Consider the following 23682-nt stretch of genomic DNA (forward strand, 5'->3'; position numbering starts at 1 on the left):
TCTTTGCATATTTAAAGCATTAGTTCCCCTCTGCCCCCCTCCCTTTATTTCCCTTTCCCATGGATAGGAAGCAGGGGTCCAAGCTAATTTCTGCACCGGGGACCCCCTGGTTCCAGAGGTTCTTGCCAGCACTTCCTAGTATTGCAGTCCCCTCGCGGCACGTGAGCCAACGGGAAGCCACGTCGGATCACGTCGAGGGCCGGAGGGTTTGCAACAGATAGGAAGACGGGCAGACTAAGGGGGTCAATTGGATCTTACCTCCCGCCTAAATCTATGGGGGTTCTTCAATAAGCTGCGATAGTGCCGATCGGGGGCACTCTCGCATTAAAACTCCTATCGACTTCAATGGGAGTTTCCTCGAGTTCTTGCCTTTATCTGCACTATCGCAGTTTAACCCTTTGAGTTCCCTCGGGACGTAGTGACTACGTCGTCCTCAAACATGTCCCCTTCCCCGCCCCCCTGCAGTGGGATATTTCGTAGAATAGACCAGGTCTGTGCAATGACTCCAACGTAACAAGAGCAGAAGCTCCTATACGTTCCTGACACGTGCTGCTCCGAGCTCGGCTTTCAGGAGCAAAAACAGACTTTCAAATTAAATTGTAATGTTGTTTCCCAGAATCCCTTGTTGCAGTGGAAGCACTGTATGCCAGGAGATAATGGGGAAGGGCAGCGCTGCAGACCTGTCTGAGACATGTGAATGGGCTCACAGGGGGTATTTTCATTTGCTGTGAGCAAATAAACTAAACTGTTTATAAAGGTGCAGTCCCCCATAGGACCAGGTGGTATAAAGGTGCAGTCCCCCATAGGACCAGGTGGTATAAAGGTGCAGTCCCCCATAGGACCAGGTGGTATAAAGGTGCAGTCCCCCATAGGATCAGGCGGTATAAAGGTGCAGTCCCCCTTTGGACCAGGTGGTATAAAGGTGCAGTCCCCCTTTGGACCAGGTGGTATAAAGGTGCAGTCCCCCTTTGGACCAGGTGGTGCTCAGGACAGTGATACGTTGGAGAGGCTAAAACTCCCTGATTGATGCATGTTGAACAGAACCACGTGATAAAGGAGGTAGCAAACCCCCTCAATCATAATGAAACCTCGCAACGGGACTTCATTTTCCCACTGCATTTACCGGGCCAAATTAAACTAAGGACAAATGTATATTTAATAGGGTTAATGAAGTTTACTGACACCGTTAAAATAAATAATAAATAACGGATCGGGCAAGTATAAGCAGACAAAATAAAAAAGCATTGGAGGGTTTTTACGATCTTATCCAAGATGTTTTAGGGATAAGACTGTTTGTCTGTCCTCAGACACAAGTACATTCTTAGCTTAACTCCGCCTTTCCTTTGCGATGTCGTTTGTTCCCGACAAAAAGCGAAACATACTCATATGTCACAAGCTACAAGTACGTAGAAAAGTTACTTTAAGAGGGATTTCATCTAAAGAAAGCCAATAGCGCTGAGAACTTGTTTAAAAAGAAATAAATAATAATAGTTCCCCCCCTCCTCCGTTAACCCATCGAGTGCTCCTCAGATCGATCGTGGCGTCACTTATGCAAACGGAGGGTGCGCAGAGCGTGATCTCCCATAGACAACAAACTCATGACCTGGCGTGCCAGACCGCCATGGGGCACTCAAAGGGTTAAAATGCCACTTCACCTTATTGCTGCCACAGGGGCCAACGACGCATAGCATTGCTAGCCCACTGGCCGCCAAAGGATCAATCAAGCAGGAGCCGCTTCTGTTGCAATGTGACCCTGCCGAAGGGTTTGTGTGAGTGCCCAGGAGGGCGATCGCATTATCGCTAGTGCCGGAGGGGCTGTGGGAATGGAGCTGGCAGGCACTGAAGAGGTTAACACTTTGGCACTGCTCGTGGCCCCTCTGGCTGCAGCAGGGTTAAAGACTCTTTGGCCGCTTCCTATTGGAGGGATGGTTAAAGTTTGCAGGACAGCTCCTGGTCTCAAGCCACACATCTGGTCACCTTGTGTTTGATAGGTGTCTAGATCTAGCTCAATGCCACAGTACCAGAGACGCTTATGGACGGTGCAGCAGGAGAAGGCTCGTCCTACCTTTTGATGAGCTTGATCGATTTAAAGGCCTCATCCATGTCTCCTACAGTGAGGTAGAAGCTGAAGTTGAGCATGGCCTCCCGTGTGATCTTATCACACTCTTCCAGCCCGATGAAGTCACGTAGAGGCCTCTTCGCCACCATCTGGGGGATCCGCGGCGCCCCCACCTCCAACTCTACGCCTTTTTCCTCCTCGCCGGGCTGTGAGACGATTGGGGGAACAAAATGGACGTCAGGTGGGGTACACAGAGGGTATGCTAAAGCCTCACACCATCTAATAGCCAAGGTTATGCGCCGAGATGTTCGATGGTGTCACAACTCACTTTGCGAATGTTCAGACAAACTGTTTTAGGAAATTCCTATACGGGGGAAAAATGCGGCAAACTTTATTTTTTGATGCTGGTAAGCAAATAAAGTCACACGTTTCCTTAATAATGTAGAGAAACCCTGCACAAGTTCCAAACGTGGTGCAATTCCAGGCGCATGTGGACACCGTACAGTCTTTTCAATTGAATAGACCACGAGGGGTCTTCTGGCGCAGGGAGGGGTCTTGCGCAATAGAACGGCTTAGTAAATACAGGCCGTCATTCGGTATGGGGGATATTCTCTATGCTCCACCTTTGATGAGCGTGTAAATCTGTGACTTAACCTTAAAGTGCTCCCCCTACTAGAAAATATTTGTTCCACGCACCCCCCGTTATTAAATCTTATTGCCGACTCATCAGACCATCGCTAACAGACTGTGTGACCGATCCCAGCCAGGATAGTGTCCTGAGCTCGTGGGGGGAACACCCGCTTAATAAGGTCGCAAACTGCCCCTCAGTGTGTACAGGCAGCATGGGGGGGCATAGCTGTCACTCACTGCGGGGGGCTCCCAAAGTCACGCCCCACAATGCCTTGCTGCTGTGGATGCAAAGCATTGTGGGGGAGCAACTTTGAAAGTTCCAGCTGTAAGTGACAGCTATACCACCCACGCCAAGGTGCAGTTTGGGGTCTTACTAAGTGCGCAGTCCCAGCACAGGCTCAGGAACTCACTATATACTGCCAGAGATCCCCCACTACAGATTGGTTTTAGGTGAACCCCGTGGAGTCCCCCCACGGACCCCTAGGTGGGAATCCCTGCTAGAAATTACTGGGAAGGCTTCCACAAAGGTCTAGAGGCCCAAGTTTATTTCTCCTATAAACAAATGAATATATCCATGTGAAAGGATTCCTATTTGAACTTCTGTTACGTCTTATTAAATTTATTTTTTAAGGTGTTAAAACACACACACATTTATACATATATATCCTATACATTTTTAGCTTACCGAAGTAAGATTTGTAGGTGTATGTGGTACTGTAGTTATTTATTTAACTGCGATAGTGCCGGTCGGGGCACATTGATTTCAATGGGAATTTCCGTGTGATAGTGTCCCAATGGGCACTATCAGAGTTTTATGAATAACCCGTCAAATATCAAAGCAAAAGAGGAGCAGTTCTAGGGCACAAAAAGTGCTCCCATACCATACAGTATTGCATCAACTGAAAAAATCCCATTGAAACAGGTCACAGTGACATTATTTTGACCCAGAATTGCTCCCCTTTTGCCTTGATACACCAGCCCCCAGATTTTGTAACCGTAGTGAATGGAACACAGGTGTGTAAGTGTGAGATCCGTATACTTACAACTGGCTGATAGGTACAGCCCCTCCGGAACAACAACTGGTGGCAGATGGTGAAAAGAACAGAGGAAAGAACATCATGCAGAGCAAAAGACACAAGGAGCGCGTGGGGACGGTGGCAGAGGCAGCGATATGGGGGGCTGGGGACGGCGGCAGCGCTGGGATATGGGGGGCTGGGAACGGCGGCAGAGGCAGCGATATGGGGGGCTGGGAACGGCGGCAGCGCTGGGATATGGGGGGCTGGGGACGGCGGCAGAGGCAGCGATATGGGGGGCTGGGAACGGCGGCAGAGGCAGCGATATGGGGGGCTGGGAACGGCGGCAGAGGCAGCGATATGGGGGGCTGGGAACGGCGGCAGAGGCAGCGATATGGGGGGCTGGGAACGGCGGCAGAGGCAGCGATATGGGGGGCTGGGAACGGCGGCAGAGGCAGCGATATGGGGGGCTGGGAACGGCGGCAGAGGCAGCGATATGGGGGGCTGGAAACGGCGGCAGCGCTGGGATATGGGGGGCTGGGAACGGCGGCAGAGGCAGCGATATGGGGGGCTGGGAATGGCGGCAGAGGCAGCGATATGGGGGGCTGGGAACGGCGGCAGAGGCAGCGATATGGGGGGCTGGAAACGGCGGCAGCGCTGGGATATGGGGGGCTGGGAACGGCTGCAGAGGCAGCGATATGGGGGGCTGGGAACGGCGGCAGAGGCAGCGATATGGGGGGCTGGGAACGGCGGCAGAGGCAGCGATATGGGGGGCTGGAAACGGCGGCAGCGCTGGGATATGGGGGGCTGGGAACGGCGGCAGCGCTGGGATATGGGGGGCTGGGAACGGCGGCAGAGGCAGCGATATGGGGGGGCTGGGAACGGCGGCAGAGGCAGCGATATGGGGGGCTGGGAACGGCGGCAGCGCTGGGATATGGGGGGCTGGGAATGGCGGCAGAGGCAGCGATATGGGGGGCTGGGAACGGCGGCAGAGGCAGCGATATGGGGGGCTGGGAACGGCGGCAGCGCTGGGATATGGGGGGCTGGGAACGGCGGCAGCGCTGGGATATGGGGGGCTGGGAATGGCGGCAGAGGCAGCGATATGGGGGGCTGGGAACGGCGGCAGAGGCAGCGATATGGGGGGCTAGGAACGGCGGCAGAGGCAGCGATATGGGGGGCTGGGAACGGCGGCAGCGCTGGGATATGGGGGCTGGGAACAGCGGCAGAGGCAGCGATATGGGGGGCTGGGAACGGCGGCAGAGGCAGCGATATGGGGGGCTGGGAACGGCGGCAGCGCTGGGATATGGGGGGCTGGGAACGGCGGCAGGGGCAGCGATATGGGGGGCTGGGAACGGCGGCAGCGCTGGGATATGGGGCGCTGGAAACGGCGGCAGGGGCAGCGATATGGGGGGCTGGGAACGGCGGCAGCGCTGGCATATGGGGGGCTGGGAACGGCGGCAGAGGCAGCGCTGGGATATGGGGTGCTGGGAACGGCGGCAGAGGCAGCGATATTGGGGGCTGGGAACGGCGGCAGAGGCAGCGCTGGGATATGGGGTGCTGGGAACGGCGGCAGAGGCAGCGATATTGGGGGCTGGGAACGGCGGCAGAGGCAGCGATATGGGGGGCTGGGAACGGCGGCAGCGCTGGCATATGGGGGGCTGGGAACGGCGGCAGGGGCAGCGATATGGGGGGCTGGGAACGGCGGCAGCGCTGGGATATGGGGGGGCTGGGAACGGCGGCAGCGCTGGGATATGGGGGCTGGGAACGGCGGCAGAGGCAGCGATATGGGGGGCTGGGAACGGCGGCAGCGCTGGGATATGGGGGGCTGGGAACGGCGGCAGGGGCAGCGATATGGGGGGCTGGGAACGGCGGCAGAGGCAGCGATATGGGGGGCTGGGAACGGCGGCAGAGGCAGCGATATGGGGGGCTGGGAACGGCGGCAGAGGCAGCGATATGGGGGGCTGGAAACGGCGGCAGCGCTGGGATATGGGGGGCTGGGAACGGCGGCAGAGGCAGCGATATGGGGGGCTGGGAATGGCGGCAGAGGCAGCGATATGGGGGGCTGGGAACGGCGGCAGAGGCAGCGATATGGGGGGCTGGAAACGGCGGCAGCGCTGGGATATGGGGGGCTGGGAACGGCTGCAGAGGCAGCGATATGGGGGGCTGGGAACGGCGGCAGAGGCAGCGATATGGGGGGCTGGGAACGGCGGCAGAGGCAGCGATATGGGGGGCTGGAAACGGCGGCAGCGCTGGGATATGGGGGGCTGGGAACGGCGGCAGCGCTGGGATATGGGGGGCTGGGAACGGCGGCAGAGGCAGCGATATGGGGGGGCTGGGAACGGCGGCAGAGGCAGCGATATGGGGGGCTGGGAACGGCGGCAGCGCTGGGATATGGGGGGCTGGGAATGGCGGCAGAGGCAGCGATATGGGGGGCTGGGAACGGCGGCAGAGGCAGCGATATGGGGGGCTGGGAACGGCGGCAGCGCTGGGATATGGGGGGCTGGGAACGGCGGCAGCGCTGGGATATGGGGGGCTGGGAATGGCGGCAGAGGCAGCGATATGGGGGGCTGGGAACGGCGGCAGAGGCAGCGATATGGGGGGCTAGGAACGGCGGCAGAGGCAGCGATATGGGGGGCTGGGAACGGCGGCAGCGCTGGGATATGGGGGCTGGGAACAGCGGCAGAGGCAGCGATATGGGGGGCTGGGAACGGCGGCAGAGGCAGCGATATGGGGGGCTGGGAACGGCGGCAGCGCTGGGATATGGGGGGCTGGGAACGGCGGCAGGGGCAGCGATATGGGGGGCTGGGAACGGCGGCAGCGCTGGGATATGGGGCGCTGGAAACGGCGGCAGGGGCAGCGATATGGGGGGCTGGGAACGGCGGCAGCGCTGGCATATGGGGGGCTGGGAACGGCGGCAGAGGCAGCGCTGGGATATGGGGTGCTGGGAACGGCGGCAGAGGCAGCGATATTGGGGGCTGGGAACGGCGGCAGAGGCAGCGCTGGGATATGGGGTGCTGGGAACGGCGGCAGAGGCAGCGATATTGGGGGCTGGGAACGGCGGCAGAGGCAGCGATATGGGGGGCTGGGAACGGCGGCAGCGCTGGCATATGGGGGGCTGGGAACGGCGGCAGGGGCAGCGATATGGGGGGCTGGGAACGGCGGCAGCGCTGGGATATGGGGGGGCTGGGAACGGCGGCAGCGCTGGGATATGGGGGCTGGGATCGGCGGCAGAGGCAGCGATATGGGGGGCTGGGAACGGCGGCAGCGCTGGGATATGGGGGGCTGGGAACGGCGGCAGGGGCAGCGATATGGGGGGCTGGGAACGGCGGCAGCGCTGGGATATGGGGGGCTGGGAACGGCGGCAGGGGCAGCGATATGGGGGGCTGGGAACGGCGGCAGCGCTGGCATATGGGGGGCTGGGAACGGCGGCAGGGGCAGCGATATGGGGGGCTGGGAACGGCGGCAGCGGTGGGATATGGGGGGCTGGGAACGGCGGCAGAGGCAGCGATATGGGGGGCTGGGAACGGCGGCAGAGGCAGCGATATGGGGGGCTGGGAACGGCGGCAGCGCTGGGATATGGGGGGCTGGGAACGGCGGCAGGGGCAGCGATATGGGGGGCTGGGAACGGCGGCAGAGGCAGCGCTGGGATATGGGGGGCTGGGAACGGCGGCAGAGGCAGCGATATGGGGGGCTGGGAACGGCGGCAGCGCTGGGATATGGGGGGCTGGGAACGGCGGCAGAGGCAGCGATATGGGGGGCTGGGAACGGCGGCAGAGGCAGCGCTGGGATATGGGGGGCTGGGAACGGCGGCAGAGGCAGCGATATGGGGGGCTGGGAACGGCGGCAGCGCTGGGATATGGGGGGGCTGGGAACGGCGGCAGAGGCAGCGATATGGGGGGCTGGGAACGGCGGCAGAGGCAGGGATATGGGGGGGCTGGGAACGGCGGCAGAGGCAGCGCTGGGATATGGGGGGCTGGGAACGGCGGCAGAGGCAGCGATATGGGGGGCTGGGAACGGCGGCAGAGGCAGGGATATGGGGGGCTGGGAACGGCGGCAGAGGCAGCGATATGGGGGGGCTGGGGACGGCGGCAGCGCTGGGATATGAGAGGCTGGGATATGGGAGGGTGGGATATGGGAGGCTGGGATATGAGAGGCTGGGATATGAGAGGCTGGGATATGAGAGGCTGGGATATGGGAGGCTGGGATATGGGAGGCTGGGATATGAGAGGCTGGGATATGAGAGGGTGGGATATGAGAGGGTGGGATATGAGAGGCTGGGATATGGGAGGCTGGGATATGAGAGGGTGGGATATGGGAGGCTGGGATATGAGAGGGTGGGATATGGGAGGCTGGGATACGGGAGGCTGGGATACGGGAGGCTGGGATACGGGAGGCTGGGATACGGGAGGCTGGGATACGGGAGGCTGGGATACGGGAGGCTGGGATACGGGAGGCTGGGATACGGGAGGCTGGATATGGGAGGCTGGGATATGGGAGGCTGGGATATGAGAGGGTGGGAAGGGCAGAGGCTGAGATATGAGAGGCTGGGATATGGGAGGCTGGGATATGGGAGGGTGGGATATGGGAGGCTGGGATATGGGAGGCTGGGATATGGGAGGCTGGGATATGGGAGGCTGGGATATGAGAGGGTGGGATATGGGAGGCTGGGATATGGGAGGCTGGGATATGGGAGGCTGGGATATGAGAGGGTGGGATATGGTAGGCTGGGATATGGGAGGCTGGGATATGGGAGGGTGGGATATGGGAGGCTGGGATATGGGAGGGTGGGAAGGGCAGAGGCTGGGATATGGGAGGGTGGGAAGGGCAGAGGCTGGGATATGAGAGGCTGGGATATGAGAGGGTGGGATATGGGAGGCTGGGATATGGGAGGCTGGGATATGGGCGGGTGGGAAGGGCAGAGGCTGGGATATGAGAGGGTGGGATATGGGAGGCTGGGATATGGGAGGGTGGGAAATGAGAGGCTGGGATATGGGAGGGTGGGAAGGGCAGAGGCTGGGATATGAGAGGGTGGGAAGGGCAGAGACTGGGATATGAGAGGCTGGGATATGGGAGGCTGGGATATGGGAGGCTGGGATATGAGAGGCTGGGATATGGGAGGGTGGGAAGGGCAGAGGGTGGGATATGGGAGGCTGGGATATGAGAGGCTGGGATATGGGAGGCTGGGTTATGGGAGGGTGGGAAGGGCAGAGGCTGGGATATGGGAGGGTGGGATATGAGAGGCTGGGATATGGGAGGCTGGGATATGGGAGGCTGGGATATGGGAGGCTGGGATATGGGAGGGTGGGAAGGGCAGAGGCTGGGATATGGGAGGGTGGGAAGGGCAGAGGCTGGGATATGAGAGGCTGGGATATGGGAGGCTGGGATATGGGAGGCTGGGATATGGGAGGGTGGGAAGGGCAGAGGCTGGGATATGGGAGGGTGGGAAGGGCAGAGGCTGGGATATGAGAGGCTGGGATATGAGAGGCTGGGATATGGGAGGCTGGGATATGGGAGGCTGGGATATGGGAGGCTGGGATATGGGAGGGTGGGAAGGGCAGAGGCTGGGATATGGGAGGGTGGGAAGGGCAGAGGCTGGGATATGAGAGGCTGGGATATGGGAGGGTGGGATATGGGAGGCTGGGATATGAGAGGCTGGGATATGAGAGGGTGGGATATGGGAGGCTAGGATATGGGAGGGTGGGAAGGGCAGAGGCTGGGGTATGGGAGGGTGGGAAGGAAGGAGGAGATTATGAAAAACAACGAGACACCTCATCAAGTGTGACAGTAGGATGGGGACCCTAGAAAGATCAACACAGCTAGTGAACCCACCCACGGCACAAGTCACAAATATATACTGCATATCGCATACATAGTTTGGAAAGTTAGGTGTCAGTCTGTCTGTCTGCAATGCATTTGGACGCCTCTTAAGATATCGTGACCAAATTTAGCATGATGGTTCCTGAGATCAAGGAACAAGTTTGTGTCTATGTTTGGATACAATTGGGCGCCATTGTGAATCAAGATGGTGGATGAACCTTTCAAAACTGCAGATATTAACAAATTCGGCAGGATTGTAGTGTGCACACCAAAGAGGGAGTTTCCTTGTGACTCGAGGCTGCAGGTGGCAAGAACAGGCGGCTAGCTTCAGTATCAGACGCACTGCAGCACAAGCTCCTCTTACCACCGGTTTCCACAAACCAAAGCCAACAAGTACACAGGATCCCTCTGCTCCTACTCGGCCACACACAGCTCTACCTACAGGTATGCGCTTTTATCTTTTTATATTGTGAGTGTTTCTAATCCTTTCTGCTGCTAGCATTTGAATACATGTACAACACCATGAGGTGTTTCTCTGTTGTGCTTCTTTTCTAGATGGCTTAAATTGATTGGAGAAAAGGAAGTTGTTTCCCCTAAGAAGCTGCGCGAGAAACACTTTAAACAGCATTTAATTGCTTCAGGACTTTGCTCTATTAAGATACTGGCTGCTGTTTTTGTCTTACATGAATACATTAACGTTCCTGGTTTGTGGGCAATGATACGATTTGATTATCATCCCCCACATGATTATACCAATATCTGTTTCTTCTGGATACCCACATCTTTGTACACTATCCTTTTCCTGCAGTGTGTGAATTGTCCCTGTGATTTTCATAAGGTGGGTTGAGCGCAGTTCATATATATATGTTTCATGGTCTTGGAGCTATGGCTCTGACAGACAGACAGACACACACAGGGGTCTATTCAAGAAGCTGCGATGGTGCCGGATTGGAGATCTCGCACGGAAAGCCCCATTGAGTCAATTGGGGCTTTCCGTGCGAGATCGCCGATCCGACGCTATTGCAGCTTCTTGAATAGACCAAACAAACTTCTATTATTTTAGAATTCCTGAGCAACACCGGGTGCTTTCAGCTAGCACCAAATCTATCCATTTGCTGTGTTAACCAACTGAATGCCAACAAGTCCAGCTGTGGCCCGGTGCTCACAGCGCCAGTCTCTTGAAGTTGGCAATTAAAATCACAATGTAAGGTACAGTAACTGAATGAAGTTTCAGGCGTGAACATTAGACAGTATGTTTAGTCTGTTATTATTGCTGTGCTTAGTAAACAAAGACGGCGCAATGCGCATCCAATGTGACAAATTATTTAGTTCATTTCTATATGTTTTCAAAGTACGGGTCATTTAGTTCAATCTTTTGGCCAAAACATATCAAGCTGCAACCGTGACAAGGTTAGAACCATCTGAACAATATATCCATGTTATAAATGGCATGTGTCATCTAAATGTGTAGTATCATCAATTTATTTTAACACACATATACACACACACACACATTCTGCACCCATAAAAACACAGACAAAAGGGTTCTACAACCATGCGCACAAAGATTAGATACACAAATCCGGCACACCTGCACACATCAATGGCCAATTATACCAAGAGTACTAGCTCTCGTGCGTGGAGGGGTCTTATTAAATATAAGCCACTTAAAGCGGCAATCCAAGCTGGTGATTTTTTATTAACATATCATTGAAGCAGGGTTCTCCGGAGCTGAACCCCATTAATTTTAGCTCTGGGATCCCCCTGCTTCCTGAGATACAAACCTCGGTAGCCGCTCCGTTCCACTAGCAGGGATCATGTAATGGCGGAGTTTAAGCTCCTGCGGTCTGCGGGCCAATAGGAAGCTGTGATGTCATCAAGTGCGGCGTTCTATTGGCCACATGTGATGTGGGATTTTTAAACTTTGCCGTGATACTGGCACCCCGTTTGGAGGTCTGTATCTAGGGAAACAGGGGGTCCCCGAGAGCTGAGAATAATGGGACTCCATTCCTGAGACCCCCTGCTTCAAACCTATGTTAAAAAACTAATTTAAAAAAACCCAAAAGAACGCATGAATTGCTCCTAGCAGCAATCCAAGTCGTTTTTGTCCTTCTTCGTTTTTTAGAGGATTGAAGCCGGGGCTCTCCGACGCTGAACCTCATTAACCTCAGCTCCGGAGTTTCAATTCTGTATTTAAAAAAATGGCTTGGATTGCCTCTTTAATACTACACCTTACGAGAACATAGAACATACATTGGCAAAGGGTTAAATGCTAGGTATTTCTGTAAGACACGACCTCAATATAACGTGGACATCTGCTTATTAATTGTGATTGGTTCCTATGTATGTTTATACAATTATTGCTATGAGATGCCAATGGACTGTATCTCGGGATTTGTTCTTCACTCAAACACTTATTGTGATTAATATTATATATATATATATATATATATATATATAGATATATATATATATATATATATATATATATATATATATATATATATATAGTGCCAGCTGTTCAAACACTACAAACTTACAGAAATAAATACAGGTGATTCCATATTAAACATAAGAAACGGTGAAGCCCTTTCCCATAACACCTGCAGATTTGGCGCACCCGGTCTCTATATGCTTTATCCTCCTATATAGGCACCATCGCTTTCCTGTGTTTGTGCCAAGGTGGCAGCGTGCTCACCTTCTTGGTGAAATAATAGTGTGGCACCTCGATGCCCAGGAGTGACTGGAGGGCGGCAGGCCGCGGGTAGCTGTCCTGAAGCAGAAGCCCATGTTCCTGGGTGGTGAAGAATGACATGACCAACACATCCTCCTGCCAGGGAATAAAGATTAACAGTACGTCACTTATGCCCCCCCCCAGTCACGCGCCAATCTCAATCTGCCAAACATGGTGGCGTGTTTATGGATTGTCCGGGCAGGTTGCACCAAAGTTGGGGAAGACTTTATCTGAATGTTTCCATACAAGCTAATAGCTTAGAAAGGGTTAAACATCAATAAAGTAAATCGGTGAAATCCTCCGTGGTAGTGGACGTCATGGTTTTACTGGGTGTGCTGCCATCATGGCAGGCTGGGAGATCTGCGGGGCTTCGGGCAGGGGGGTTTTGGCTGGGCCTCTTACCTTCTCCAGAGCGGCATCTCCTCCTATGTTGCATTGTCATGGCAACGCCGCGTCAGATGATTGCAGGAGGAGCGATGCCGGCTCCGGAGAGAAGGTAAGAGGCACTTACAGAGGCCCCGCGGTCTCCCCCGGCAATCAGTTTAAATGTTGTGGGGAAGAGCGTGGGGCTCGGTGCAGTGGCACCGATAGCACTGCTGTCAAGCCGGTCCTCAGTGTGCTGTGTCTCTCTGCTGTCTGGCTGTCACATCCTGTGATGTCGTTTATGGCTCTGCCCGTGACAGGGACCGTTTGGTAACAGCAGGACGGGGGTGTTTGAAATGAGTTTGATTTTAATCTAAAGTGTTCCTTTCAGGCCGAGTGAAGTATCTCTGCTGCTAGATCATTTTGTTACATTGTATCTTCCCGGCTTCTAGGGAGAGCGCCAAGTTAATTACACCGAGGTCTCTAATACCCGGAACTTCCTGTACCATCATCAGTGACATCATCAACGTGGCAACTTCCCATCTACATGCCCAGACACATGCTACACAATACATTGCAGTCTCTACAGCAGCAATAGGGTGAAGGCTGGTGGTGTCACACAGCCCAGGACACACGGACATACTATGACCTGAGGGACCTGGATCTGCTGGTCCATCCGGTGTTTGGGTGAAGTGTGTGCCGAGTTGGGGACGGCCAGCATGGCCTCGCATACGATGAGCCGGGGTTCACTCTGGTCCCAGAAGTGGCTGATTGGGATGCGCCCGAGAAGCTTTGTGTTCACTGGGAGGTTCCTGTTTGAAGATCAAGGCCGAGATAAAGCGGTCTGGTAATACATTGGCAACATAGGCTCCCATCTAATATATATGACTAGCTGAGAGACCCGGCGTTGCCCGGGATGTAAATGCGTAATTGGTAGTATTATTTATAAATCGTGGAACAATAGGTGACTATTTGTTGTAAAGGTTGGATAATAATGTTGAAAAGAAAGATGGAAGAAAATGTAATACGATGTTGTATAAAAATGGTTTATTGTAAACACACCACAGTACAATGTATATTTTGGTGACATAAGTGATGTGAAAATGTGAGGCGTGTGTCCTGCTAGGGTGTGAGCGTGTGTGAGGCGGCGGGTGGGTGTTCAGTACGGGTGGCGCGTGGGTAGTGAGTGCTGGCTGTGGGTCGGGGTCCTGCTAGGGTGTGAGGCGGCGGGTGTGTGGCGAGTGCAGGTGACAGCTGGTCAGTGATATTGTTGCGTAGGGGCAGGAGGCGGCAGGTGTGTGTCGAGTGTGTGGGGTGGGTGAGAGGCGGGTGTCTGTTGAGTGCGTGCAGCGGCTGTGTGGCGCAGGGGTGTGAGCGGTGGGCGGGTGAAAGGCAGAAGTGCGGGTGGGCGAAAGGCAGAGGCGGGAGGGCGGACGAAAGGCGTTGAAGGAGGGGAGGTGAGGTCGGAGGGGTGGTGGGGGGTGGTGAGGGGAGGTGAAGGGGGGCGGAGGGGAGGTCGGAGGGGAGGTGAGGATGGGTGGTGAGGGGGGGGTGGTGGGGGATGGTGAGGGGAGGTGAAGGGGGGGCGGAGGGGAGGTGAAGGGGGGGCGGAGGGGAGGTGAAGGGGGGGCGGAGGGGAGGTGAAGGAGGGGTGAGGGGAGGTGAAGGGGGAGAGGTGAAGGGGGGGTGACGGGGGTTGCCGGGAGGTGAAGGGAGGGGGGGGGGTGACGGGAGGGGGGGGGTGACGGGAGGGGGGGGGGGGTGACAGGAGGGGGGTGACAGGAGGCGAAGGGGGGGGGAGGTGAAGGGGGTGTGAAGGGAGGAAGGGAAGGGGGAGGTGGAGGAGAGGAAGGGGGAAGAGGGAGGTGGGGGAGGAAAAGGGGGGAGGGGGGGAGGTGGGGGAAAGGGTGAAGGGGGGAGGGGTGAAGGGGGAAAGGGGGTAAAGGTGGGGGAGGGGAAAAGGGGGGAAAGGGGGGAAAGAGGGGGGAAGGGGGGAAAGAGGGGTGGAGGGGGGAAGGGGGTGGAGGGGGGAAGGGGGTGGAGGGGGGGAAGAGGGGAGAGGGGGGATGGGGGGAAGAGAGGAGAGGGGGGATGGGGAAAGGGGGGAGGTGGAGGAGGGGAGGAGGGTAAGGGGGGAGGTGAGGAGGGTAAGGGGAGGTGAGGAGGGGAAGGGGGGAGGTGGAGGAGGGGAAGGGGGGAGGTGGAGGAGGGGAAGGGGGGAGGTGGAGGAAGGGAAGGGGGGAGGTGGAGGAAGGGAAGGGGGGAGGTGGAGGAGGGGAAGGGGGGAGGTGGTGGGAAGAGGGGGGAGGTGGTTTGAAGGGGGGAAGAGGGGGGAGGTGGTGGGAAGGGGGGAGGAGGGGGAGGTGGTGGGAAGGGGGGAGGTGGTGGGAAGGGGGGAGGTGGTAAGGGGGGGGAGGTGTTGGGAAGGGGGGGAGGTGTGGGAAGGGGGGGGGAGGTGGGAAGGGGGGAGGTGGTGGGAAGGTGGGGGGGGGGGAGGTGGTGGGAAGGGGGGGGGAGGTGGTGGGAAGGGGGGGAGGTGGTGGGAAGGGGGAGGTAAGGGTGAAGGGGGGAGGGGTGAAGGGGGAAAGGGGGTAAAGGTGGGGGAGGAGGGAAAGGGGGGAAAGAGGGGGGAAGGGGGAAAGAGGGGTGGAAGGGGGAAAGAGGGGTGGATGGGGGGGAAGGGGGTGGAGGGGGGGAAGAGGGGAGAGGGGGGATGGGGAAAGGGGGGAGGTGGAGGAGGGGAGGTGAGGAGGGGAAGGGGGGAGGTGAGGAGGGGAAGTGGGGAGGTGGAGGAATGGAAGGGGGGAGGTGGAGGAGGGGAAGGAGGGGGGAGGTGGAGGAGGGGAAGGGGGAGATGGAGGAGGTGAAGGGGGAGATGGAGGAGGGGAAGGGGGAGATGGAGGAGGGGAAGGGGGGAGGTGGTGGGAAGAGGGGGGAGGTGGTGGGAAGGGGGGAGGAGGGGGGAGGTGGTGGGAAGGGGGGGAGGTGGTGGGAAGGGGGTGGGAAGGGGGGAGGTGGTGGGAAGGGGGGGAGGTGGTGGGAAGGGGGGGGAGGTGGTGGGAAGGTGGGAAGGGGGGGGAGGTGGGAAGGGGGGGGGCGGTGGAAAGAGGGGGGAGGTGGTGGGAAGGTGGGAAGGGGGGGAGGTGGTGGGAAGGGGGGAAGGGGGGGAGGTGGTGGGAGGTTGTAAGGGGGAGTGAAGGGGGGTGAAGGTGGGGGTGAAGGTGGGGTGGAGGGGAGGTGAAGGGGGGGGTGGAGGGGAGGTGAAGGGGAGGTTAAGGGGGGGGTGGAGGGGAGGTTAAGGGGGGGGGTGGAGGGGAGGTTAAGGGGGGGGGTGGAGGGGAGGTGAAGGGGGGGTGGAGGTGAGGTGAAGTGGAGGGGAGGTGGAAGGGAGGGGAAGTGTAGTGAGGGGTGGGTGAGGGGAGGTGGAGGGGATGTGGAAGGGAGGGGAAGTGTAGTGAGGGTTGGGTGAGGGGAGGTGAAGGCCGCTCACTCACCCGTCCGGCAGCTCCCACGTGGATCTGAGGCGGGAGGCATTGTGTTGTGGCCGCTCCCCCGCTGACTGTAGCGGCGCCGGGGGGGGTGGAGGGGAAGTGAGTGAGGGGAGGTGATCACTCCGCTCCCCCGCTGAGTGTAGCGGCGCCGGGGGGGGGGGTGGAGGGGAAGTGAGTGAGGGGAGGTGATCACTCCGCTCCCCCGCTGAGTGTAGCGGCGCCGGGGGGGGGGTGGAGGGGAAGTGAGTGAGGGGAGGTGAAGGGGGGTGAGGGGACGTGAAGACCGCTCACTCACCCGTCCGGCAGCTCCCACGTGGAGGGGGGGGTGTGAAAGCGCGGGAAACAGGGAGAGGCGGAGGAAGAGGCGGAGCCTCCGGGACCGGTGGGGAAGAGAGCGGGAGATGTGCTGCTAACACTGTGATGTGTGTGTGTGTGTGTGAGACAGTGTGTGTGTGTGTGTGTGTGTGTGTGTGTGTGTGTGTGTGTGAGACAGTGTGTGTGTGTGTGTGTGTGTGTGACAGTGTGTGTGTGTGTGTGTGACTGTGTGTGTGTGTGTGTGTGTGTGTGTGTGTGTGTGTGTGTGTGTGTGTGACAGTGTGTGTGTGTGTGTTTGTGTGTGACAGTGTGTGTGTGTGTTTGTGTGGTTTTTTTTTTGTGGACCTTTGGCCCGTCGCTCCGCCTCAGGCCAATGAGAGGTGTGGGGGGCGGGCCAAGGGGGTGGTGTGAGTGTGTGAGGCCAATGAGAGGTGTGCGGGGGCGGGCGGCCCAAGGGACCAATGAGATTGCCGCTAGGGACACCGGACATCCAGGCAGGCAGGCAGGCAGGCAGGCAGGCAGGCAGGCAGGCAGGCAAACATACAGTGCTTTCACTAATATAGTATAAGATGTGGTATTTATTTGATGAGTGACATCATGGCTTTTAACAACCATGTGGTAATGAAGCAACAACAAAAAATGGACTTATAGCGAGTCCTCGTTAACAGGTTCATCAACCGGTTAAAAGGCGAAAACGACTCCAGCCATGTCTCACGTTTTAGTGCGCGAGACAGACAAGAAGGGCAATATTTAGTACAGTGAGTAGCACTAACCTGTAAAGCACTTTGCACCCATTCAGTTTATGGTGTCTTATGGTTTAGTACTTGTAAGAAAATCTTGGCCAAAGTGATGCTCATGACATTAGGGCCCATATTTACTAAGTGGTGCTAAGCCCAGAGACAATTTTACGGCGCCATAAGACACCTTACAGCGCGTTTAAGTAAATGGCCCCATCAGGTGTTTTAGGGCCTAGTACCGCTTAGTAAACATGGCCCTTAATCTGACTGGCTGGGCCTGGTTTCTGGAAAGATTTTTGGCCATAATATTTTAGGTATTTAACCTATTCCTTTCCTCGGGCATTATTGTGGCAAACCTTATTATTTCGCCCCCCCCCCCCCTCCCCTTGCGCATAAACTAATTGGTTAAAAACAAGAAAAAAAAGGATTTGAATCCGGAATTCTTGGCTTCACTAGAGATGTTTGCTAAACATTAATCTGTACCCCTCACACCGGCAAGCCCCTCATCACATCGCATGCTGTAGCTGTCCCAGTGCAGGGAGACATACTGTACTGTATGGGACACATGTCTAAACAGGAACTGAACAATTCTGACTTCAATGCTTCAGCATAAATACACGACCCTGTGGTCGGTGGGACAAATGGCCAGTTTGCTCATGCTCTGGCGCCATCTCTAGTTCCACCATCAAACTGCACTGGGGGTTTTTTCTACCCCCTCTGGACACCTGCTGATCTTCCACAAATCTGAAGTTTGACTTAAGTGTCGTCAGGTGTAACGGGAAACTAGAAAATGTAGGATTTCCTGCACCCAACCACAGGGTTGGACAACATTAGCCTTTTGAGTTCAGGAGGGGCTATGGCTACCGGCTCTTGGGACCACGTGATTGCTCGGTGACAGATGACGGGATGGGAGACCTCCTCCTTCCGTTCTACTTAGGGAGGGATTGTGTTTGCGTTCTTCGAAGAAACGCAGAACGTGACCTCCCCTGGAAAAACGAGCAGGAACATTATGATGTAGCTACCACTTCACGAGGCCCCTGGAGTGTCAGACTCCTTGACGTAGTAGCTACGTCTGAACGGCACCCAATCGGGTTAAACAGAGATGACATCCTCCAAGGACTAAAACCAGTAAAATTTGGTGTTTCTGGACCCACAATTAGCATTTTTATGGAGAAGAATTTATCGGTGGGACCGTACTGACGTCTCTGATTCTAAAAACTATTGAGACTGACTCCAAAATCAGTGAGACTCCCATAAATTCAGTGAGCGTCGGCGATTTTGATAAACCACATGTCATTCTCTGCAATTCAGCCACTTACGAGTCTGTGTCCTGGACGGACGGGGCGTCCCCTTGCTCTGCCTGCCCATTCCAGAAGTCGAAGAAAGTCACCGCGTCCAGTTCCACGTCGTAGAAGTACATCTTGGAGTGGAGGTGGCTGTTAGTCTGCGGAGAGGATCATTGTCTGGTCAATCTCTTTGACAGTCATCTCCTGGGGAACCTAGAACCTATCCACAGGTTCCACCAGCAAAGAGCAACATGCACCTGTGGAGGTCCTTATACCAAGAATATTGTACTAACCCTTTGGCTGCCTGCAGTGACTTTTAACATACCTCCTTGTCAAATTCCAAGGTGTGAGCACCAACTTGTGGTAAAATCACAAACTTACACACACTCCTTACATCTCAGCCCTAATTTGGCGCTGGATAAGGGCGCTATATGAATGTTATTCTAAATAAATAAAAGGACAGTGCAAGTGTTAGTGTGTAAAGGAAAGGAAAGCCGTACCTTGGGCCTGTAAATAATAAAGAGTAGGAGTACCTGGGTACTTCAGGCACAGCTTAGTAAGAAACCTTGGTCTATCTCACCAGGTTTGTGAGGATGCTGACTTTGCTGCCATTGGCGTTACACTTCACAGATGCGATACGTCCGAGACCTGGCACCACCTCGGACAGGTTCTTGCAATTGCTGTGGGGTTTTGCCTCCCTTTGATAGACAGAAGAGTTGTGAGAATTAAACACAATCGCACCGCACCTGCAGACAGACCCCAAACACCTTGTGTCCGTGCCTGAGGGACGGGAGCCTTGTGGCCCTGTACTGAGGCGGAATGTGTGACCATGCACAGATGTGGCCACGCCAAGGTCCCACGTGACTGGGGACTACTGGGGGGACCTAGACCACTGCAACATAATTGCACCAGGGTCGAAAAGCCACAAATTGCAGCCAGGAGGAGTAAGTAAATAGCCCCCTTTATATCCGTTACCCCACCAAGAAGTCATTAGTACTGCAAGACCTCAAACTACTACCATACAGCCACCAGGACCCCCAACAAGCTACTGGAAACTGACACAGGGAGAGGCTGGGACAATCAGATAGATAAGGGTTGCGCAAACAGGGGGGCGCAACATCCAGGGGGTGCAGGAGATTTCTGGGGGGGGGGGGGGGGAGGGGCAGACCTTACAGAGACCCGCGCTCTTCCCCAAAGCATTTAAATGAAATGCCGGAGGAGCGCGCGAGACCTCCAAGTTCCCTTACCTTGTCTCCGGCGGCTTCTGGTGACGCGTCGCCATGGCAACGCTGCGTCAAATGATGCCGTGACATTACATGACGTTGTAACGCCGGAAGCGCAGGAGGCAAGGTTGGGAGGGGGAGGGGAACGCGAGCGGGTAGGGAGCGCAGGCAAAACATTTTGCGCACCCCTGAGATAGAGAGTGGATGATCCTTTTTCTAAAACATATGGAGCAAACGGTAGCTTTCTGAAACTGCTGGTTATGTCGGCTGATCGGGGATTGTTACCTGCGCGAGAGGTCGAAAATTTTGAAGTGAGCAGTGTCGGTTGCCACTGCCAGGAAGCTTCCACAGATGTCCAGTATGCATGGGTTGCCCTCCGCCTCGGGAAAGACCAGCAGCTGCTTTACAGTCCCCTGGAGAGCAAGGATATAGAAATGGATCGCACAGAGGCTCCGGGATCCTGACTTTATTCATCAATAACACAATCCTGAACAATTTCACAGCCCAGTTTCATAGCAATTTGGAGCCGACTGGCAGACAGCTGCTTCACGTTGTATCCAAGACAAGGGTGTAGGCAGGACTTGCCCACTGGCTGTGCATATAGCTAAGCACTTTCTCCGGGATCAAACTGATCATCTGGTTTACTGGGCCCAGCACTCCGGCCTAAATCTGGCCACAGAAGGTGGGGGTGCTAAGCTATTGAGTGGGATGATTATCTGTTATGGCGTGTTGGCAGGCACATTCCTTTAGCAGGGAAGAGAAGACCATTGGGGAGGGAAGTCGGGCGCCGACTTCTGCAGTTCGCCTGGCCCCTTCCTCCACCGGACCTGTTTGACCATGGCGGTAGCATGGAGGGCCTCATGGTTATTTTTATCTGGCCGTGCTCGATCATGCCCTGCCTTACCTACATCTCTGAACCATTATGTGGGTTTCCCATCATGTTCTATATAAACACCAAGGCCCATATTTACTAGGCCAGGCAATGCCAAAAGATACCTTCCAGTACTGGAAGATAGTTTGTGGGCCATTCAAGTGAGTGGGTAGTAAGGTAACTTTTCCAGTGCTAAAAGGCATCTTCTAGCATAACACTGCTTAGTAAATATGGCCCTGAAATGGTTTATTTAACTAAACTTCAATATTGTTGAAGGTCGTGAGCTCCCATTCACCACAGTTAACATTAATGGTTGTTGATGATGCACCAACAGATTTTAAAGTCACGTCAGGGTATAAAGCTGTCTGCCAGAGGCTCAGGGACTACAAACTCAGAAATGGTGCTCATATTTTGATGTTTAAATCTTACCGTTTGATTTTTTTTCATAGCAAATACAAATCCCACCTGTGGTGCATTTGCATATCTCACACAGGTCTGCAAACCTGTCTTTCTCCATTATCGCTTAGCAAACAGCGTTTCCACTGCAGCCAAGGATTCTGGGTAGTGACATGCAAATGAGCACAGCGTGTCACTCTTCACTTCTAATCCATTGTAACATGGAGCCCTGTAAGCGTCTGCCTGCCGCATCACACCGCCTTTCAGCACAGCCGCGGTCACAGAAAGTCTTTAAGTTTTTTTTTCATACAAATTTTAAGTTATGTACACTTTTACCATAATACCGTAAAACTGCCATTTCTATTCTAATAATTCAGGGAGTATAGGATTCAGAGGAAAGGGTTCTGTTCTTGAAAGGTTAAAAACAGTGCCCGAAGTGATATCTAATACACTTATATTACTTTACTAGCTGAGAGACCCGGCGTTGCCCGGGATGTAAATGCGTAATAGGTAGTATTATTTATAAATCGTGGAACAATAGGTGACTATTTGTTGTAAAGGTTGGATAATAATGTTGAAAAGAAAGATGGAAGAAAATGTAATACGATGTTGTATAAAAATGGTTTATTGTAACCACACCACAGTACAATGTATATTTTGGTGACATAAGTGATGTGAAAATGTGAGGCGTGTGTCCTGCTAGGGTGTGAGCGTGTGTGAGGCGGCGGGTGGGTGTTCAGTACGGGTGGCGCGTGGGTAGTGAGTGCTGGCTGTGGGTCGGGGTCCTGCTAGGGTGTGAGGCGGCGGGTGTGTGGCGAGTGCAGGTGACAGCTGGTCAGTGATATTGTTGCGTAGGGGCAGGAGGCGGCAGGTGTGTGTCGAGTGTGTGGGGTGGGTGAGAGGCGGGTGTCTGTTGAGTGCGTGCAGCGGCTGTGTGGCGCAGGGGTGTGAGCGGTGGGCGGGTGAAAGGCAGAAGTGCGGGTGGGCGAAAGGCAGAGGCGGGAGGGCGGACGAAAGGCGTTGAAGGAGGGGAGGTGAGGTCGGAGGGGTGGTGGGGGGTGGTGAGGGGAGGTGAAGGGGGGCGGAGGGGAGGTCGGAGGGGAGGTGAGGATGGGTGGTGAGGGGGGGGTGGTGGGGGATGGTGAGGGGAGGTGAAGGGGGGGCGGAGGGGAGGTGAAGGGGGGGCGGAGGGGAGGTGAAGGGGGGGCGGAGGGGAGGTGAAGGAGGGGTGAGGGGAGGTGAAGGGGGAGAGGTGAAGGGGGGGTGACGGGGGTTGCCGGGAGGTGAAGGGAGGGGGGGGGGTGACGGGAGGGGGGGGGGTGACGGGAGGGGGGGGTGACAGGAGGGGGGTGACAGGAGGCGAAGGGGGGGGGAGGTGAAGGGGGTGTGAAGGGAGGAAGGGAAGGGGGAGGTGGAGGAGAGGAAGGGGGAAGAGGGAGGTGGGGGAGGAAAAGGGGGGAGGGGGGGAGGTGGGGGAAAGAGTGAAGGGGGGAGGTGGGGGAAAGGGTGAAGGGGGGAGGGGTGAAGGGGGAAAGGGGGTAAAGGTGGGGGAGGGGAAAAGGGGGGAAAGGGGGGAAAGAGGGGGGAAGGGGGGTGGAGGGGGGAAGGGGGTGGAGGGGGGAAGGGGGTGGAGGGGGGGAAGAGGGGAGAAGGGGGGGTGACGGGGGTTGCCGGGAGGTGAAGGGAGGGGGGGGGGGTGACGGGAGGGGGGGGGGGGTGACGGGAGGGGGGGGGGGTGACAGGAGGGGGGTGACAGGAGGCGAAGGGGGGGGGAGGTGAAGGGGGTGTGAAGGGAGGAAGGGAAGGGGGAGGTGGAGGAGAGGAAGGGGGAAGAGGGAGGTGGGGGAGGAAAAGGGGGGAGGGGGGGAGGTGGGGGAAAGAGTGAAGGGGGGAGGTGGGGGAAAGGGTGAAGGGGGGAGGGGTGAAGGGGGAAAGGGGGTAAAGGTGGGGGAGGGGAAAAGGGGGGGAAGGGGGGAAAGAGGGGGGAAGGGGGGTGGAGGGGGGAAGGGGGTGGAGGGGGGGAAGAGGGGAGAGGGGGGATGGGGGGAAGAGGGGAGAGGGGGGATGGGGAAAGGGGGGAGGTGGAGGAGGGGAGGAGGGTAAGGGGGGAGGTGAGGAGGGTAAGGGGAGGTGAGGAGGGGAAGGGGGGAGGTGGAGGAGGGGAAGGTGGAGGAAGGGAAGGGGGGAGGTGGAGGAAGGGAAGGGGGGAGGTGGAGGAGGGGAAGGGGGGAGGTGGTGGGAAGAGGGGGGAGGTGGTGGGAAGGGGGTAAGAGGGGGGAGGTGGTGGGAAGGGGGGAGGAGGGGGGAGGTGGTGGGAAGGGGGGAGGTGGTAAGGGGGGGGAGGTGTTGGGAAGGGGGGGAGGTGTGGGAAGGGGGGGGAGGTGGGAAGGGGGGAGGTGGTGGGAAGGTGGGGGGGGGGAGGTGGTGGGAAGGGGGGGAGGTGGTGGGAAGGGGGAGGTAAGGGTGAAGGGGGGAGGGGTGAAGGGGGTAAAGGTGGGGGAGGAGGGAAAGGGGGGAAAGAGGGGGGAAGGGGGGAAAGAGGGGTGGAGGGGGGAAAGAGGGGTGGAGGGGGGGAAGGGGGTGGAGGGGGGGGAAGAGGGGAGAGGGGGGATGGGGAAAGGGGGGAGGTGGAGGAGGGGAGGTGAGGAGGGGAAGGGGGGAGGTGAGGAGGGGAAGTGGGGAGGTGGAGGAATGGAAGGGGGGAGGTGGAGGAGGGGAAGGAGGGGGGAGGTGGAGGAGGGGAAGGG

At 56.5% G+C, this 23682-nt stretch overlaps 1 protein-coding gene across 5 annotated transcripts in view; it reads right to left on the reverse strand.

Annotated features, from left to right (window-relative positions):
* Positions 1–23682, reverse strand: part of IFT140 (intraflagellar transport 140) — a 104988-nt gene that overhangs the window by 36531 nt on the left and 44775 nt on the right. For 2 of the 5 annotated variants that reach the window (XM_075566434.1, XM_075566435.1), the window contains exons 13-19: positions 19954–20081; positions 19026–19143; positions 18479–18603; positions 13260–13428; positions 12218–12349; positions 3733–3768; positions 2066–2265 (exon numbers count right to left, since the gene is read on the reverse strand). In XM_075566434.1, coding sequence (XP_075422549.1) covers positions 2066–2265; positions 3733–3768; positions 12218–12349; positions 13260–13428; positions 18479–18603; positions 19026–19143; positions 19954–20081 — 908 coding nt within the window. The remainder of the gene's footprint in view (positions 1–2065; positions 2266–3732; positions 3769–12217; positions 12350–13259; positions 13429–18478; positions 18604–19025; positions 19144–19953; positions 20082–23682) is intronic. The other 3 variants (XM_075566437.1, XM_075566436.1, XM_075566438.1) reach the window with 3 other exon arrangements.

Source organism: Ascaphus truei, chromosome 11, assembly GCF_040206685.1.
Source record: "Ascaphus truei isolate aAscTru1 chromosome 11, aAscTru1.hap1, whole genome shotgun sequence".
Taxonomy (NCBI): domain Eukaryota; kingdom Metazoa; phylum Chordata; class Amphibia; order Anura; family Ascaphidae; genus Ascaphus; species Ascaphus truei.